Source organism: Talpa occidentalis, unplaced genomic scaffold, assembly GCF_014898055.3.
Source record: "Talpa occidentalis isolate TD23 unplaced genomic scaffold, MPIMG_talOcc4v2.1 talOcc4.8, whole genome shotgun sequence".
Classification (NCBI taxonomy): Eukaryota; Metazoa; Chordata; class Mammalia; order Eulipotyphla; family Talpidae; genus Talpa; species Talpa occidentalis.
The window spans coordinates 18,290,750-18,305,689 of NW_023605194.1; the positions used below are offsets into that span (position 1 = coordinate 18,290,750).

At 47.8% G+C, this 14,940-nt stretch overlaps 1 protein-coding gene across 2 annotated transcripts in view; it reads left to right on the forward strand.

Annotated features, from left to right (window-relative positions):
* SH3PXD2A (SH3 and PX domains 2A) overlaps nucleotides 1-14,940 on the forward strand; it is a 210,767-nt gene that overhangs the window by 43,454 nt on the left and 152,373 nt on the right. For both annotated transcript variants that reach the window (XM_037497578.2, XM_037497573.2), the window contains exon 2: nucleotides 6,088-6,168. In XM_037497578.2, coding sequence (XP_037353475.1) covers nucleotides 6,088-6,168 — 81 coding nt within the window. The remainder of the gene's footprint in view (nucleotides 1-6,087; nucleotides 6,169-14,940) is intronic.

Below are 14,940 nucleotides of genomic sequence, written 5' to 3' on the forward strand. Positions count from 1 at the left end.
TAAGAGATGGGCCCAGATTTGCTAGGCTAGAAGACTTGGTTCAAATGTTAGAATTTCAGGGGCTTTCTCATCTGGGTGCAGCCAAGTGTTGTTAAGGTTGGTCTTTGAGGGCCTCCCCAGTGATGCAGCAGGTTGAGCGCTGTGCTGTGAAGCTGTCCGCAGCCTCCACAGCACGGGTTTGATTCCCAACCTGCCATGGAGACTCCCACATGGCACGGCAGACCTCTCCTGCCTCGCCCGCTATTCCCCTCAGCAGTGTCTTCAGTCCATCTGCCTGTTCTGCTCCCTGCTCTGTCTCTGGTGAATTCTCTCACCCTCCCATGCCTCTGACTTGTACCCGAGTTCTTGTATAAATAAATAAATCTTAAAAAAAAAAAAGATCGGTCTTTGACAACACAATCTTCATTGCTTATCAATGGGCCTAACAGGAGGAGGTGGGGCAGGGACCCAGCATTTCGTGTAGCTACTTGCACTGGGATCCTCTGCCCTGAGGATGGTCTGGACCTTGAAAATCAAGCTGGCCTAATTTGGGATTTATTGTCTATCCCTCTGCTCCCTTGGTACACTGGCCTTTGGATAGAAGGCCAGAGCTGTTGGTCCTGAGATGGGTTGACATCACCTTTCTGGGATAGAACTTGGCATGGTGAACTTCTCCAGCAGGAAGTCAGAGCAGCTGTCCTCACATGTGAACTCTCCTTTTCTGGCTATTGGGCTGTGTTCAATCAGAATTCTGGGCCTGTGCCGTTAGGCAGTTAGTTCCAAATATTAGCCATCCCTTTAGAATGAGTCTCCAAAAGATTTGGGGAAGTTGAAGAGCTAGATCCTGAGGAGATACTGTGACCTCAAGCGCCTCAAGCTCAAGGAGCTGTGTCCTGGCTGGAATCACTGAGTGTACATTAGACTAAGGTACCACTTTCTCTATGTGTATACAGCACCAAGCCAGGGTGCCCCAAGCCAGGGTGTATAGTTTGGGGTGTGCAATACTGGTTATATTTTAGCCTGTAATTATCCCCTGGACAACTGTTGGGCAGTGAACAACCTGTACAACTGTATGCAGCAGCCCTCATCCCAGTCAATGGATCCCAGTCCCACGGTGATCTGAGCAGGTGGAAGAAGATTGTCATTGAGTTCCATTTGGTCTGGAGCCAGGGGCAGCTGGCAGGAGTCCAGGGAAAATAAGTCCTTCCTTAGTAAACTGAGCCACAGTGCTGTGAAGATATATGATTCCCTCCATAGTTTCTAACTCCTTGCCTCTAACTGTGCTTTTTTGTCAACAAAGGAAGCAACGGTATTTATTGGCACTTTCTAATTAAACACGGGGCAGGTCCTAGACCTTCTAGGAATGATTGGGCCATAATTTCCCCGTGGTTAATTGGTTGCAGTCCAGGTTCAATCATGGACATCCTTTCACAGGAACTGGGCTGGGCTTCATTCTCCATGCTCTGGAGTGGAGCTGCAGTTCTGATTTGCATCAAGGCCACTTTCTTGTTGAAAGGAGCAAGACTTGGAAGGCTTGGAAGTCTCAAACATTTCTGGGCCTAATGAGCTGAGCAGACGGAAGGCAGCCCAAGATGGCCTCAGAGTGGGTGGGCTGCTTGGACTGAGGCATCCTGCAGACGTCTGGGGAGTTTCTGGAGAGTAGCTGTGTCTGTGGTGGAGATCCTCCTCCGCTGGCTGAGCGTGGCGGGAGAACCTGAGACTCGGGGCTTCCTTGGGGGGAAGCCAGGCACAGTTGCCGGTCGGTAGTGAGGCTTTATTGACGTCTGCCATCTGCCTGAAATGGCCAGAGACCGGGAAACAGAATCCATGGGTTTTTCAAATCCAGAAGGAGGAGAAACTCCACCCGGAAACATAACCCCAAGTAAAGTGTGTGGAAGCAGGATGTTTAATTGCCAAACCTTTCTTGAGACCCAGCTGCCGGGTAATGTTATCTGCGCTGCTCCTGTGGCCAGAGGAGAGTTTATCTGGGCCCCTGACACAGGCCTGTAAACAGAGCTGGCTTTCTCAGATGACCTCTGCCCTGTCCCCCTCCCCTCCACCTGCGCTTTCTCTGGTTTATCGCTAAGGTTTCCAGCGCCGGCGGGGCCAGCTCAGAAGGGCTTGAGAAGCTCTGCTTGGGTGGGGAGAGTGATTGGTTGGAATTTTGTGTATCCTTTGCTCATCTGGAGCCATAATCTAGGATGCTCAAGGTTTGGAAGGAAGCAGAGGAGCCTCCTGCCTGGATGTGAGAGAGGGGCCTGGAGTCTGCCTTCGGATGTCTCGGCTTATCTCCAGGGAGGTCTCTGCACATTTCCCCAACTCAGTTTAGAAATGGTCTGTCCAGGAGGGTAGGCTGGGGGTAAGTGAGGGGGGATAGGGCTCTGGTAAATCCTAAAGTTTTGGGAGAACCTGGGAATGGCAGTTCACTTCTCCCACCCCTGAGTCACTATCATGCTTGTTGAGGGCCTGGGAAGTGGAGTACAAGATGTTAGCAGGAGCAATCCTTTGCCCAACAAGGAAAGAAATATTTTTGAAGGGGAAGCATAACAGTGTTCTGGTGGGTGTCTGTGGCTGATGGGGTGCAGGGACAGCTCAGCAGCCCCGCCTCTGCCTAGTTCTCCAAAGGACATGTCTTTAGTGAAACAGTCTCCAGAGGGTGTGGGTTCAGTTCAAGAGTTAGACAAGAAGACTCCCTGTGACTTCAACAGAACAATGGGGAAAGGCCTTTTTAAAGGAGGGCATGCTTGGATCATGCACTGGTTAGTCCTAGACCAGGAATTGGGTCTGAATTCTTGTCCCTGCTCTGCCACTAGGGGTGAGCATACCTGCAACTGTCATCATTGTGGTGGATCAGGCCCAGCAGCCCTGAAGCCTGTGCCTATTAAAAAGAAGAGCCTGAGAGGCTGGGCTGAGGTCTCACAGCAGATAACAGGGGTCTGAGAGTAAAACTCAGGATGTGGCTCACTCCAGGCTGGGCTGCTTCTCAAGGGCTGTACCCCTTCCTTGGCGAATCTCCATCCTGGATCAGAGACCGCTCCTCTGCAGAAGGAGAGGCCTCCCAGCTGCCAGGGGCCATGAGCCTGTGATTAATTCTCCCTGGGAGGTGAAGGGAAGCCCCTAATTACTAGAGAGGATGGAGCTTGGGTCATGTTAAGCTCCATTTAAGCCCTTCCTTTGGGCCTGGTCTGTTTGGCTGGGGAGAAAGGCAGGCGAGTGCAGGCTGCCTCCTGGGAGGGCTCAGCCACCTGGGGTCTCCTTCTAGTGCATCTGGCCCAGCAGGGGTCAGGGAGGCAGCACCTGGACAGCACAGCACCTGCTTTCTACCCCACATCTGTAGACATACAGGTGGGAGAGGAGCTATAGCTGGCAGGTTTGGGGAGCCAAGGAGCCGGAGTCAGCAGGGGGGTGGGGTAGTTGTGACCGCTGTGACACCCCAGAGTATCCTGCCACAGACAGTGAAGCCCGTTGTGTCTAAGGGTTTCCTCTGTGCTGGTCTGGTTTTGTAGCATTCCTAAATGTTGACTCCTGTCTGGACCCCCAAGTTCCGTCTCTTCTTGTCTTGGGCTCTCAAAATTGACATCCCCCTTGTGCCTCTTATGGTCAGCCCCTAAGCAAGGGATGTACAGACTCTTCAGACTACCCAAAGTTTTATTTGGTGAAATGTTATTCGTTCCTATCAAGTTGTTTTATATAAGTATCCACACACTCCTAAATTCATATATAGGAAGATAGTCTGTTGTGGTTGAGAGCATAGGAGCTGGGCTCTGCTAGACTCAGGGCAAGTCCTTTGCTCTGTATTTTATTGGTGTGCAACCTTAGGCAAGTTACTTAGCATCTCAGAACTTCAACAATCTCCTTTACAAAATGGCATTAACAATAGTAGCTACCTTACCAGGCTGAAGATTAAATGAGGTCATGCATATGAAGGCTTTACATGTGTGGACATGGATGGTTTCTGTCATTTATTGTATGAGAGGTATGTTTACATATGACATTAAACAAAGCATCTCCCTGTCTATTATGGTAATCGTCAACCATTTATTTTGGCCATGTGACAATAGGGATGGCCTTTCATTGTATGTTCTTACCAGGATCATATACAATATGCTATAAATGCCCCATGTTTGGCAACACTTAGCCCTGTTTGCTTTGCTTTATGGCTCTCCTTAGGTGCTTTGAGAACACTCCTCACTGTACAAGGCTAAGAAGTCGGGTGGGGGAAGGCACTGGGTTCAGCATTCATTTCCTTGCTTTTAACAAGAAAACCTCATATCTCTGGGTGCAGAACCCTTCTGTGGACTGAAAAGTTTGTGTCTCCCCAAAATTGACATGTCAGGACTCCAACCCCCTATGCGATAGTATTTGAACAGGGGCCTTTGGGAGGTAATTAGGTTTAGATGAGATGGGTGGTGGGAATACGGCCCTTATTAGCAGAGGCAGAGACCAGAGTCCCCTCTTCACCCCACTTGAGGATGCACCAAGAAGGTGCCATCTGTAAACCAGGAAGCAGATTGCACTAGGAATCAAGATCTTGGACTTCCAGCCTCCAGAACTGTAAACATAAGCATTTGTGATTGAAGTCACCCAGGCCATGGTACATGGTTAGAGCAGCTGGAGCAGTAAGACAGCACCTGGTAGGGGGAGCGTCCCAGTCCCAGCGTGTCTGAACACTCCTCTCTGCTAATGTTCCTGTTTCTCACCATGGCGGACTCCTAGCTTCTCTGGCTGTTTCTTCTCCTCATTGGTTGAGTCCTCCCAAAGCCACTGAATCAGATGCACCAGACAGAGGCCTGGGAATCTGAGTTTTCACAGAGTTCTCTAGGTGATTCTGATGGGCGCCCCGGCCAGGAGCCATCGCTGTGGACCACCAGCATTCAGTGAGGTCTCATAGTATCTCAGTGCTTCCCCTTAATCCGGTTCCTGGAGATGTCAGTGCAGGCCCCAGAGGGGAGTTCAGCAGAAGAGCCTGAGGTTGTGTGAGGAAACTACTCTCTCTCACTGAGGCCTCTCCCAGAACGGGGTGTCTTTGGTGTGGATGGAAACAGTAGATGTGATGTGTAGCCGGGATTTTTTCCCCTCCAGCTGCTGTCCTGCCTTCCCCCTGGGCTGGGGAGCCTTCTAGGTTACCCTGAGACAGCAGCCTTGGAGACCCTGACTGTGCATTCAGTGCTGGGGTGACATTGGGAATGGGGTCCTGAAATGCCTCCATTTGAAAAGTTTCTAAAACTCCCATCTGTCACCTGTCCCGCAAATCTACCTCTCATCTGAAGGGTCAGTTCGGTTGTTCAGGATAGCAAAGTGTTTTCTGTGTCAGAAGCTGAGCTAAGACACAAGGTTACAGAGCGGAATCATGTATCTTTGCGATGCCTGTGTTCTCCCGAAGTAAGTTCTGAGGGGCGAGTGCAGCAGAATAAACTTCAGTAGTTTGTTAAAAAACGTAGCTGCCAGATTTTAACAAATGTGCCCTCTGGCAGGGGCGTTGATAGTGGGGGAGGGGACTGTGTGTGTGTGTGTGTGTGTGTGTGAGTAGGGGCGCATGAAAACTCCCTTTTCTTTCTGTCAGTCTTGCTGTGAACCTAAAAATGTGCTATAAAGTCTTTAAAAAAAATAAGTAAAATAAAATGTAGATGCTGAAACCCTAAAGCCCAGGTCTATTTGTGCAGAAGTTCAGAGGATGGGGTCCCAGCACCTGCAATTTTGGAAGTCCCCTTGTAGAATCTCATTCATTCTAAAGTTTGAGAACCAGTGGGAATGAACTATTTTTTTTTTAACAATTCTAATTTTATGTTCATTGTATAAAATACATGTAAATGGAAAGAAGGAAATTAACCACTTATAATCTTACCCTCCTAAAATAATCACCTTAAACATTTTATTGACTGCCCCTCTAGCTATATTTGTGTGTGTGTGTGTGTGTGTGTGTGTGCGCGCGTGCTCATGTTTACACATGGATGTGGAGCACCCCTGTGTTATCTGATACTATGCTAGGTCCTGGACACAGCAATGAGAAAAAGGAGGTCCTGATTATGAAGGACCCAAGTTAATGCCTGGTACAGCTTGAAGTCCAGTCTTAGTCTCCTGCTTACCTGCTCTTACCTTTCCCCACAGGTATATATCATCAATGTGACCTGGTCAGACTCCACGTCCCAAACCATCTACCGGAGGTACAGCAAGTTCTTTGACCTGCAGGTAAGTTGGGCAGACGGTGCCCAGTTCTACTTGCAGTGGCTTGAGTCTGCTGAACTGGCCTCCCATGACATCACTCATTTGGAGAACCCCCAGCAGAGACCTCAGGGTCAGAGGAGGGAATCTCCCCAGTTGAACTGGGCTCAGCACTGTCTTGGATGCTGCAGGCAGATACTTGGGGCTTTGTTGACTTCCTCAGATGGTCTTAACAGTCATGCTTTGTCACCCTTCTTTGCCTGGGGGGATGTAGTAGGAAACCGGGGTGGAAAGGCGGAAGGATGGCTGTGGGTGCTGTGTGCATGAACAGACATGTCTGTAAACATCCAGGGTGAGACACAAGCCACATCATTGCAGACAAAGGAAAGCAAACCCACAGAAAAAACTGAGACAGAAAATAAGCAATTTCTTGAACTACGGATGTAGTACTGTAGGCATATCACCTTGTCTGTCTAACTGAGGTTCTGGCTGTCCTGTTTGTGCATAATTGTGATGTGTGTGTCTCTAATATACCCAGGGATGTGCACACAGGGGGATGGTGTCCAGCTCCATTGCAGTCACTTACCTTGATGTCAGCTAATTTGGTTAGGCCTCTTTTGACTCTGTGTGATAGTTTTATATTCATACCAGCTTATATAAAAAGAAGACTTGGTTGGAAGGATATACTGGGGAAGTCTATACAGTAGGCTCTGGGAACACCTGAAACCAGGGCCATTCTCCCTCTGTGTTGTCCTGCTTCTCTCTGGGTACTGAATTCAGCTTCTGTTACTTCACATCCTGAGGAACTTGGCTGTCAACAGCTCTTGAATTTCATAGCATATTGTTCCCATCAGAGAGACTCTCCAGTTCCAAACAGAAAAATCTCAGAAAAGACTCTGAATGGCCCCCTCTTGGTCAGGTGCCCTCTCTGGACCAATCAGCACAGCCCAGGTCATGGACCACAAACGTGGCTGCTAGGGATCACCCCTGTACCTCAGAAGCAGGCAGAGATAAGGAAGAATCATTATGAGCTGGGCAACAACCCTTCCTATACCAGAAAATGTTCTAGATTCTTCACAAGAGCCATCAGCCTAATTTAGGCCAATAAATACATAAAATAAAAGACAAATTCCTGGCCCTCACAGCCAAGGTCCACTCCTCTTGTTGACCTTTGGTGGAATGACATCCTGGAAAGACCAGGCCTGCATGCATAGCCCCCAGCACCTGATTGTATCCCATTGTCCTTATTGCTCTACCTATGACGTGAGCCAAAAGCTAGTCAGCTTCCTGTATTACAAATCCTCTCTAATCCAACAATATGGGATTGAATATCCCATTGAATATGGGATTGAAAGTCACTCCTTACCCTCCTGCCTTCTTCCTCTTTCCCCCTCAATTCCTGTCCTATATCCGTTGGTCCTTCTGGCATAAACTGGTGGGATTTACTGATAGCCCATCAATGGGGTAGTGTGCTGGACAGGAAATGATAACTTAGTTGGAGAGAGGGAACCCTGAATGGACTCATTGATGAGCCAGAGGGGGTCTAAGAGCCAGCGGAAGCTCTCAAATCAGAACTTTTCTTCCCCCCTTTCTATTCCACCCCCCTACCCCCTCCCCATTACAGAATCTCACAAGAAAGGAATGTTTCTCCTCCTATTCCTCCCATGCCCGGGGGGCACTCTTCCTGTCTATTGGGAGCTTGTGTTATGCCAGGCTGGGCCTGTCCAGGTGGGGCGTTGCCACCCCGCAGATGCAGCTTGGAGAGGTGATGGGATGGTTATTTGGAGTTCAACCTTTGAGCTTAGTTTAGCTTCTTTGTGAACCTATTTTACAAAACTCATGATGTGGCAACTTTTGTGACATTCATTTTGGAAAGCGTTTCTCATTTATTAGTGTCACAGATTTTAACATGGTGGCCACTTTAGAGGAAGAACAAACACATTGGTAACTCTGTCTCTGGCTCTTGGTGGCCCTCAGACTGAGTTTTCTGAGGGGTTGTGTGAGAGTGGAGCAGAGGCGCTGGGTACACGTTGGTTACTGGCTCCATCACCGCATAGATCTGAACAGATTGTTTAAATCAAATGAAGATTCAAATGGTCCCCACCCGGTAGGTTCATCAACATGAGGTGTCTAATTAAATCTGAATTTTTAAAATCATGGGTGAATACTATTTCTAATGCATGGGGCATACTTACATGAATAAAGTGGTTCATTGTTTTTCTGAAATTCCTATTTTATTGTGTGTCCTGTATTTTCCCTTTCTAATTCTGGCAGCCTTACCTGGGCAGTAAATGGTAAAGGTGGAAGTAGAAAGATGGATAAGCCAGGCCAACTTGAGGGAGGAGTAGATTGGACACCAACATTTTTGCAGGACAAAAGTGGCATAGGCTGAAGTTGAGAAAGACAAGGGCCCTTCCTTCCAGGAGTTTACATCCAGTGGGAAAAGTAGACTTTCATACTCCCACTCCGGTTTTGGTATGGGGGACATTTCGTTGTTTTGAGAATTATGGAATAAAATATGTTTCTAATTTATTTGTGTTTGTTGATTTATTAATGCCTCCCTGCCTTCTAGCCATCTGTTCATTCTTTCAACCATCCATCCACTCTCTGCCTATCCAATACTAAGTGACTGTGGCTCAGGCAGTGTACCGGGCTCTGGGGAATTTATCATTGACCAAAAGTAGGTCTCGTTATGGCTCTTATGGGATTATAGCTTAATGAGGAAAGGTAGATTTTAGTTTAAAAATGGATTTAATACTATCTCAAATGCTGTAAAGAAAAGTAGTATAGACATGTTTTACAGAAACCTTATGCTCCAGGATCAGGGTAAGCTTCCCTGAAGAAGTGAGTTTTGTCTGAAAGATCAATGAGTTATTTTATTTTTGAGATTAGGTGTGTGTATGTGCTTCTAACAGAAGGCTTGCTTCCCAAACTTAAGCATGTTTGTATACAGTTCTAATAATCTCTTTCATCATTCAAACACTCCTAAAAATTTTCTAAGGGCACCAGGATGAGTCCCTCTACTCTGTCCCAAGCCTTCTCTCCCTCTTCTGCCTGGAACCTTGATCCTGTGGTTCTTCCTCCTGTCCAAACACAGGGCTGCACACTGACTCACCCCTCCTTCCTGCGCCAAGAGTAACACCAGGTACCGAGAGTTTAAGCCCCTGCTGTCCAGTGTGGTAGCCACTAGCCACATGTGGCTATTTACAGTTAAATTAGTTATAAAAATTTTACAATTTTCATGTTTAAATTAAATTAAGTTTAATTTCTTTAAATCTAGCTTTTGGGTCACACTTGCTAATTGCAAGTGCTCATGGCCACGGTACACATGTTGAGTGTTTCTGTCATTACAGAACTGCATTGTTTTAGACCCTCTGGAACACACAGCAGCCTGGATCTGGCTTCATGGCCACCTGGAGTGCTCTCCCTCCTCCCAATGTCCTCTAAAATCTTCCAGGGCTGCAGCAGGAAGAGGGAAACTGTGTTTGCCATGATTTGCCCCATTGATCGGGCAATTCAGTTTAACAGCTATTCCAAACACCTCTTCTGGAAACTAGGTCATTACTAGAGAGGGCTAATAAGAGCATTTCAGATGTCACGTTGGGAGCAGGGAGAGGAAAGACTCTTGGTCTTCAAGTGGAAATTGGTTTCTTCTAAAAATAATCCACTACTCGACCCACCAGAAAAGAGACCTACCCCCGAGGGAGCTGCAGGTGCAAGGCCTGATGTTTAGGCCTGTTTGGTTTTGAAGGGCTTAGATCACTTGGGGGTGCAGGTAAGGGGGAAGGAGCAGGTTAAGGGTCCCAGATGCTCTTAAGTTGCTTTCTCACTGGTGGCTGGACCACGTTTCCAGCTTCTGTACATTTCCTCGCATTGCTCCTTCACTGTTAAGTGTCTTCCCCAAGGCCTGGCCCCAACGAGGAAGGACCGGAAGGCTCTCCGGAGCCCCAGCCCCATGAAAGGTGGTTTCACAATTGACCTACAAGGTGCTGGGCTGCAGTAATTGCTCTGCAAACATTGGTGCCAAGGTGCTGCTGGTCCTTTAGTCTGAACTCTGGCCAGTGAGTGCACAGGGTCAATATTTGATCAGAATGGGGAGAGGCCCTTTCACTTTTTCATTGCTTGGAAAGTAGAGTTAAGAGGGTTGTTCAGGTTTGCTCATTTGCTCTAGGACTTAACCTATTTTGAAAAGCTTTTATCTCTTCGTTATTCGTCTCTTTAGACTCTCCACCCATAGACCCCACCCCAGGGTCACATTCACTTTGCAACTCTCAAATAGCCAGAATAAGACTCTAATCCCTGAATCATTAGTAACTAGACCTGGAATAGCTGTATATGGGGCAGGGGTGGGGGAGGCATATTAGGATGTAACTTGTGGAGAGTTACTGGATCCCTGCAATTTTAAAATTAAAAGAGTTCTCTTAAGTTCCTCAATTGCAGGCAAACACCTATGTTAGTTTTTCTGTTCATTAAATTTGTATGAGCAGGCCCCAGGTGAGGTCAAATTGGGGTGATCCTGCTGTGTATCAGGGATCAACGTTAAGAGTCAGGGCAAGGCAAGGGCAGGGGGGTGGGAATATCTCTTCTGCAAGCTCTGTCTTTTAATCATTGAGGCCAGCTCTTCATGGTATGAGATCATTGACCCTAGACCAGACACACAGGTGCAAAGCCTGGAGAGTAGCTTGCCAAGTGCTAAGAACGATTTTGAGCCAAGGATTTTTTTTTTTTTTGATTTCCATGTCAACTTTTAATATTTTATTTATTTTTTATATTATTTTTTTAATTTTTATATTCCCCATACAACTGCGACCCCCTTATTTTGACCCCAATCCCTCCCCTCCCCACCCCCCATATAGTGTCTCTGGTTCATAGTTGTTTGTTGATTTTGATTTTTACTTTCTTATAGTTATTCTTTTTCCTGGTCCCTTATTTAAGTTTTCTAGATTCCTGCTATGAGTGAGACCATCCGGTATTTTTCTTTTTCTTTCTGGCTTATTTCGCTGAGCATGATCCCTTCCAGCGCCATCCATGTTGCTGCAAATTGCATGTGCTTATCTTTTTTGAATGCTGAGTAATATTCCATGTTGTATATGTACCACATCTTCTTGATCCAGTCATCTATTTTTGGGCATTTGGGTTGTTTCCAAAGCTTAGCTATTGTAAACAGTTGAGCCAAGGATTTTAAGGACCTCTGGTGCCCTCCATGCTGGCGGGACAGTTCCAGCCCCAGCAGTGTGGTGAGCTGTGGGTCATGATTGCTCACGTACCCTGGGCAGAGAACAATGGCCTTTCTGAGGTCAGTCCCCATCCCTAGGAGGCACAGAAAGCCTCATGTTGTTTGGCATGGCCATCTGTGGAAGGTTGTAAAGAGACTGTGGTATCCTCGTACCACTCCATGCAACTGTCACAACAAATGAGGTCGATTTCAATTTGTTTGTGGATGGATCTTCAAGGAAATTTATGAATGACCAATGCAAGTTTCAAAACGATGTTTATACTATGTTAGCAATTGTGCAGAAACAACAAGAAGATATGGTTTTTGCAAGCACATACACAACACAAACATATAAATATTTTTAAAGATCTGGAAGAATGCCCTCCAAATTGGAGAGGATCAGGGGCATCAAAGGGAGGAGGGGTTTGAGCAAAGAGCCTTAACCTTATTTGTAATACTTTACTTTGTTAAAAAAGCAGATTATATCCATATATTACTTGCTATATTAATATCTAGTAATTAAAGAGAAGACACTTGTGGGGGAGGTGGGGAAAGTGGGGAGTCTAAAATAAAATATGACTGTCATGCTCATTATAGTATAATGGGGCAGAAAATACATGGGTTAAGAAGAGAACAGACAGATGTAATGAACACACCTAACAAGAGAAAGAAAACGATAATGATTATTAAAATCACATTACCTCATATTTCCTAAGCCATTATTCTAGATCATTCCTATGGAATGTAAATGGTTAGAACCCATTACAACAAACCCTGGGGACCTGTCCAAATTGTCTTGTCTAACTGGAAGCTAATATTCAACTATTGCTCAAAATACAAGCACTGTGTGTTGGGGCAAGAAGTGCCAGCAGCAGGTCCATGTGCTGATGAAACACACTAAGAATTTGTGGGCAGAGAGAGCCAGGGGTAAGGGCAAGTGCGCCAGGGCCTGGGTGACTGGGTTCCAAGCCATCTCCAGCACTTACTAGCTGTATAACCTTTGAAGAGTTATTTTACCTCTATGTACCTCAGGTTTCTCCTCTGTATAGGGGGAAGGGTAATAAAAATTCCTCTCTCACGGAGTAATAGTAAGAATGAAACGAGACCGTCCTAAAGAAAGCCTTTAGAGTAGAAGAGTGACTGTGTAGACTGTGAAGGAAGATGGAACCCTCAGAAGCTGGGCTCTGAGAGACAGTAGCTGGAGAACCCTGCTCCATCCAGAAGCAGTGGCTTCTTCCTGTGACCCATTAACGCAGATTCACTTTCACCGAACAGCTCAGTCTGCCTCCAGGTGGGCAAGAGGATGGTGGTGTTAAGGGTTCCCAGATAAACACTTCTCACTTCCAAGTGCTCCTAACCCTCCCTCCTCCAGGCAATACTGTTAGGAGAGCAATGCTTTTAAAAATGTAGTTATTGACCATCAGTTTTTCTTGGCTTTTGGGGAGGTGCAGCTTTCAAGATTCCTGATGGGACACTGGGGATTTGAGGGAACCCCCTTCGGGACTCCAGAAACTCCTGGGAATTCTGCAGCTGGCTCCCCACTTTCAGGAGCAGAGCTTGGTGCCCCCTTTAATGTCCCAAGGTGGCCACCAGATTTTTGCCTTGTCTCTCTCCATTTCCCCTCCAGTGGGTTTTGCCAGGTGGAGATGGGGTCGGGGAGAGCAGTGGGGCATCGATTTGCCAGTGAGTGATGGGAGGGGAGGGCCTGGTGAAATGGTACCTGGAGGCCAGGCCAGTTCAGAATGAATCCTGGGGTCACCTGGTACCCAGCTAGAGTGCACTTGATGTTGGGCTTTATTTTTTTTCCTCTCCAAGCAGATGAGCAGTGTTTAGTAACCCCTGCTTTGCATTTCCCCAACTCAAATTTAGGAATTACTTTGCGCACGAGAGGGCTCGCCATGGAGAAGGGGTGGGTGGAGTGGCGGTGCAGTGGGCAGACTACAGGCAGGAGGCCCTGCACATCTGAGAACATAAGCTTGAGGAGGGAACACCCCACAACCACCAGGACAGGGCCAAGATAATGGGAAGCAGCCTGGGGTTTTAGGACTCCCCATGCTGTAGGGGTACTGGGGAAATGAATCTTTCCCTAGACAGAGGAGCAAGCACCTTCTGGGCTCCCCAGTGCATTTGGCGTGTGGCCTGTAGGTGATCCAGCTCAGGCCACCAGGGATGTAAACCACATCACATGAGACCCTCTGGCCTTTGCTGGTTACTCAGCCTCTCCCTGGGGGCAGGCAGAGAAGCCTCTTTGTTGACACTGGGGGGATTTAAAAGAAGGTGAGATGTCCTCTGTTTTAAACTGTGGCACTGTTCATTGTCTAACCTTGTGGGGGAAGTCTTGTGGGCACTGAGGCATATAGGGGATGCCTGCTCTCCCAGTGACTGGCCTGCAAGACTGCCAAAAACATCTCTTTCTGGGGGACAAAAATCACCTGGGTACAAATATATCACAGTGTGGGAGGTACACACTTGCCAAGCAGGGTTTACCACGTCGGATGGAGAATTGAGTGGAACTGCAAGCTTTACAGTGGAAAGCCATAGTCATCTAGCAGGATAAGTATCTGGCACAGTCCCATCCTATGCCCCTGTTGACACTGTGCATGTATCGTGCACCCTGACATGGACGCAGAATCTTGCTTTAAAAAAAAAAAACTTCAAGAAGCCACTAACTGGCAGTGCACCTTGAGATGGACCTCACTGGCCACTCTCTGATGTTGTCCATTTGCTCTGTTTGACAGATGAGGGAACGAGGCCCTCAGAGGGGAAGTGACTTGTACCACTTATAGGGTCAGTGAGTGACCCAGGACTAGAACTTAGGGTCCACTCCAGAAGCTCTTCTTGCATCACTGAGAGCTGCTGGTGGTAGTGATGTGGGGGGCAAGGGAGGGGTGTCATTCACCCCCACCCCCAAGAGAGGTCCCTGTGCAGAGGACAGACTTCCCTCCAGAAACTAAGCTCTGGGGTGGGGGGACAGGATGACACTTTCTGGAGCTGGGCCCACACGCCCTGTCCTGCCAACCCCCACCCGCCTCTCTTGTGGAATAATAAACCCTGACTCTGCTGGAGGCGGCCTCTGAGTCAGGCCACACCGCCTGCACTGCCGATGGGAGCTGCGCACCTTGTTTTCCCAGCATCAGGGTGTCATGCCAGGGTGTGTTCGGGTGCTCCGTCAGGCGGCCCTGGAGTGAGGTACTGCCTCTGTCACTTTCTTCCTCCTCCTGTCCCAGGCCCAAAGATCTGACCTGGAAAACTCAGCTCTGGGGCCCATCAACTGTTCTTTGGATAATCAACAGGAAAGTTGGCTGGGAAGTGGGTGGGGGGACAGTGTCCCCTTCCAAAGTGGAGAATGAAAGGAAGGAAGATCTTTGGTGGTGGCCAGGTGAGTGTTGTGCGTGTGTGCGTGCATGCGTGTGTGTGTGTGTGTGTGTGTATGTGTCTCCACACTCTGTGAAGCCTTCAGCTGTGACCAAGTCACTCCCTTCCCACAGGAGGGGATTTCGGTTCAATCCTGGCACCTTTAGAAAAGTGCCAGCGATGTGCTTGGCATCAGACTGTGTTCTGGGGACCCTGGGGGGGAATGGCCA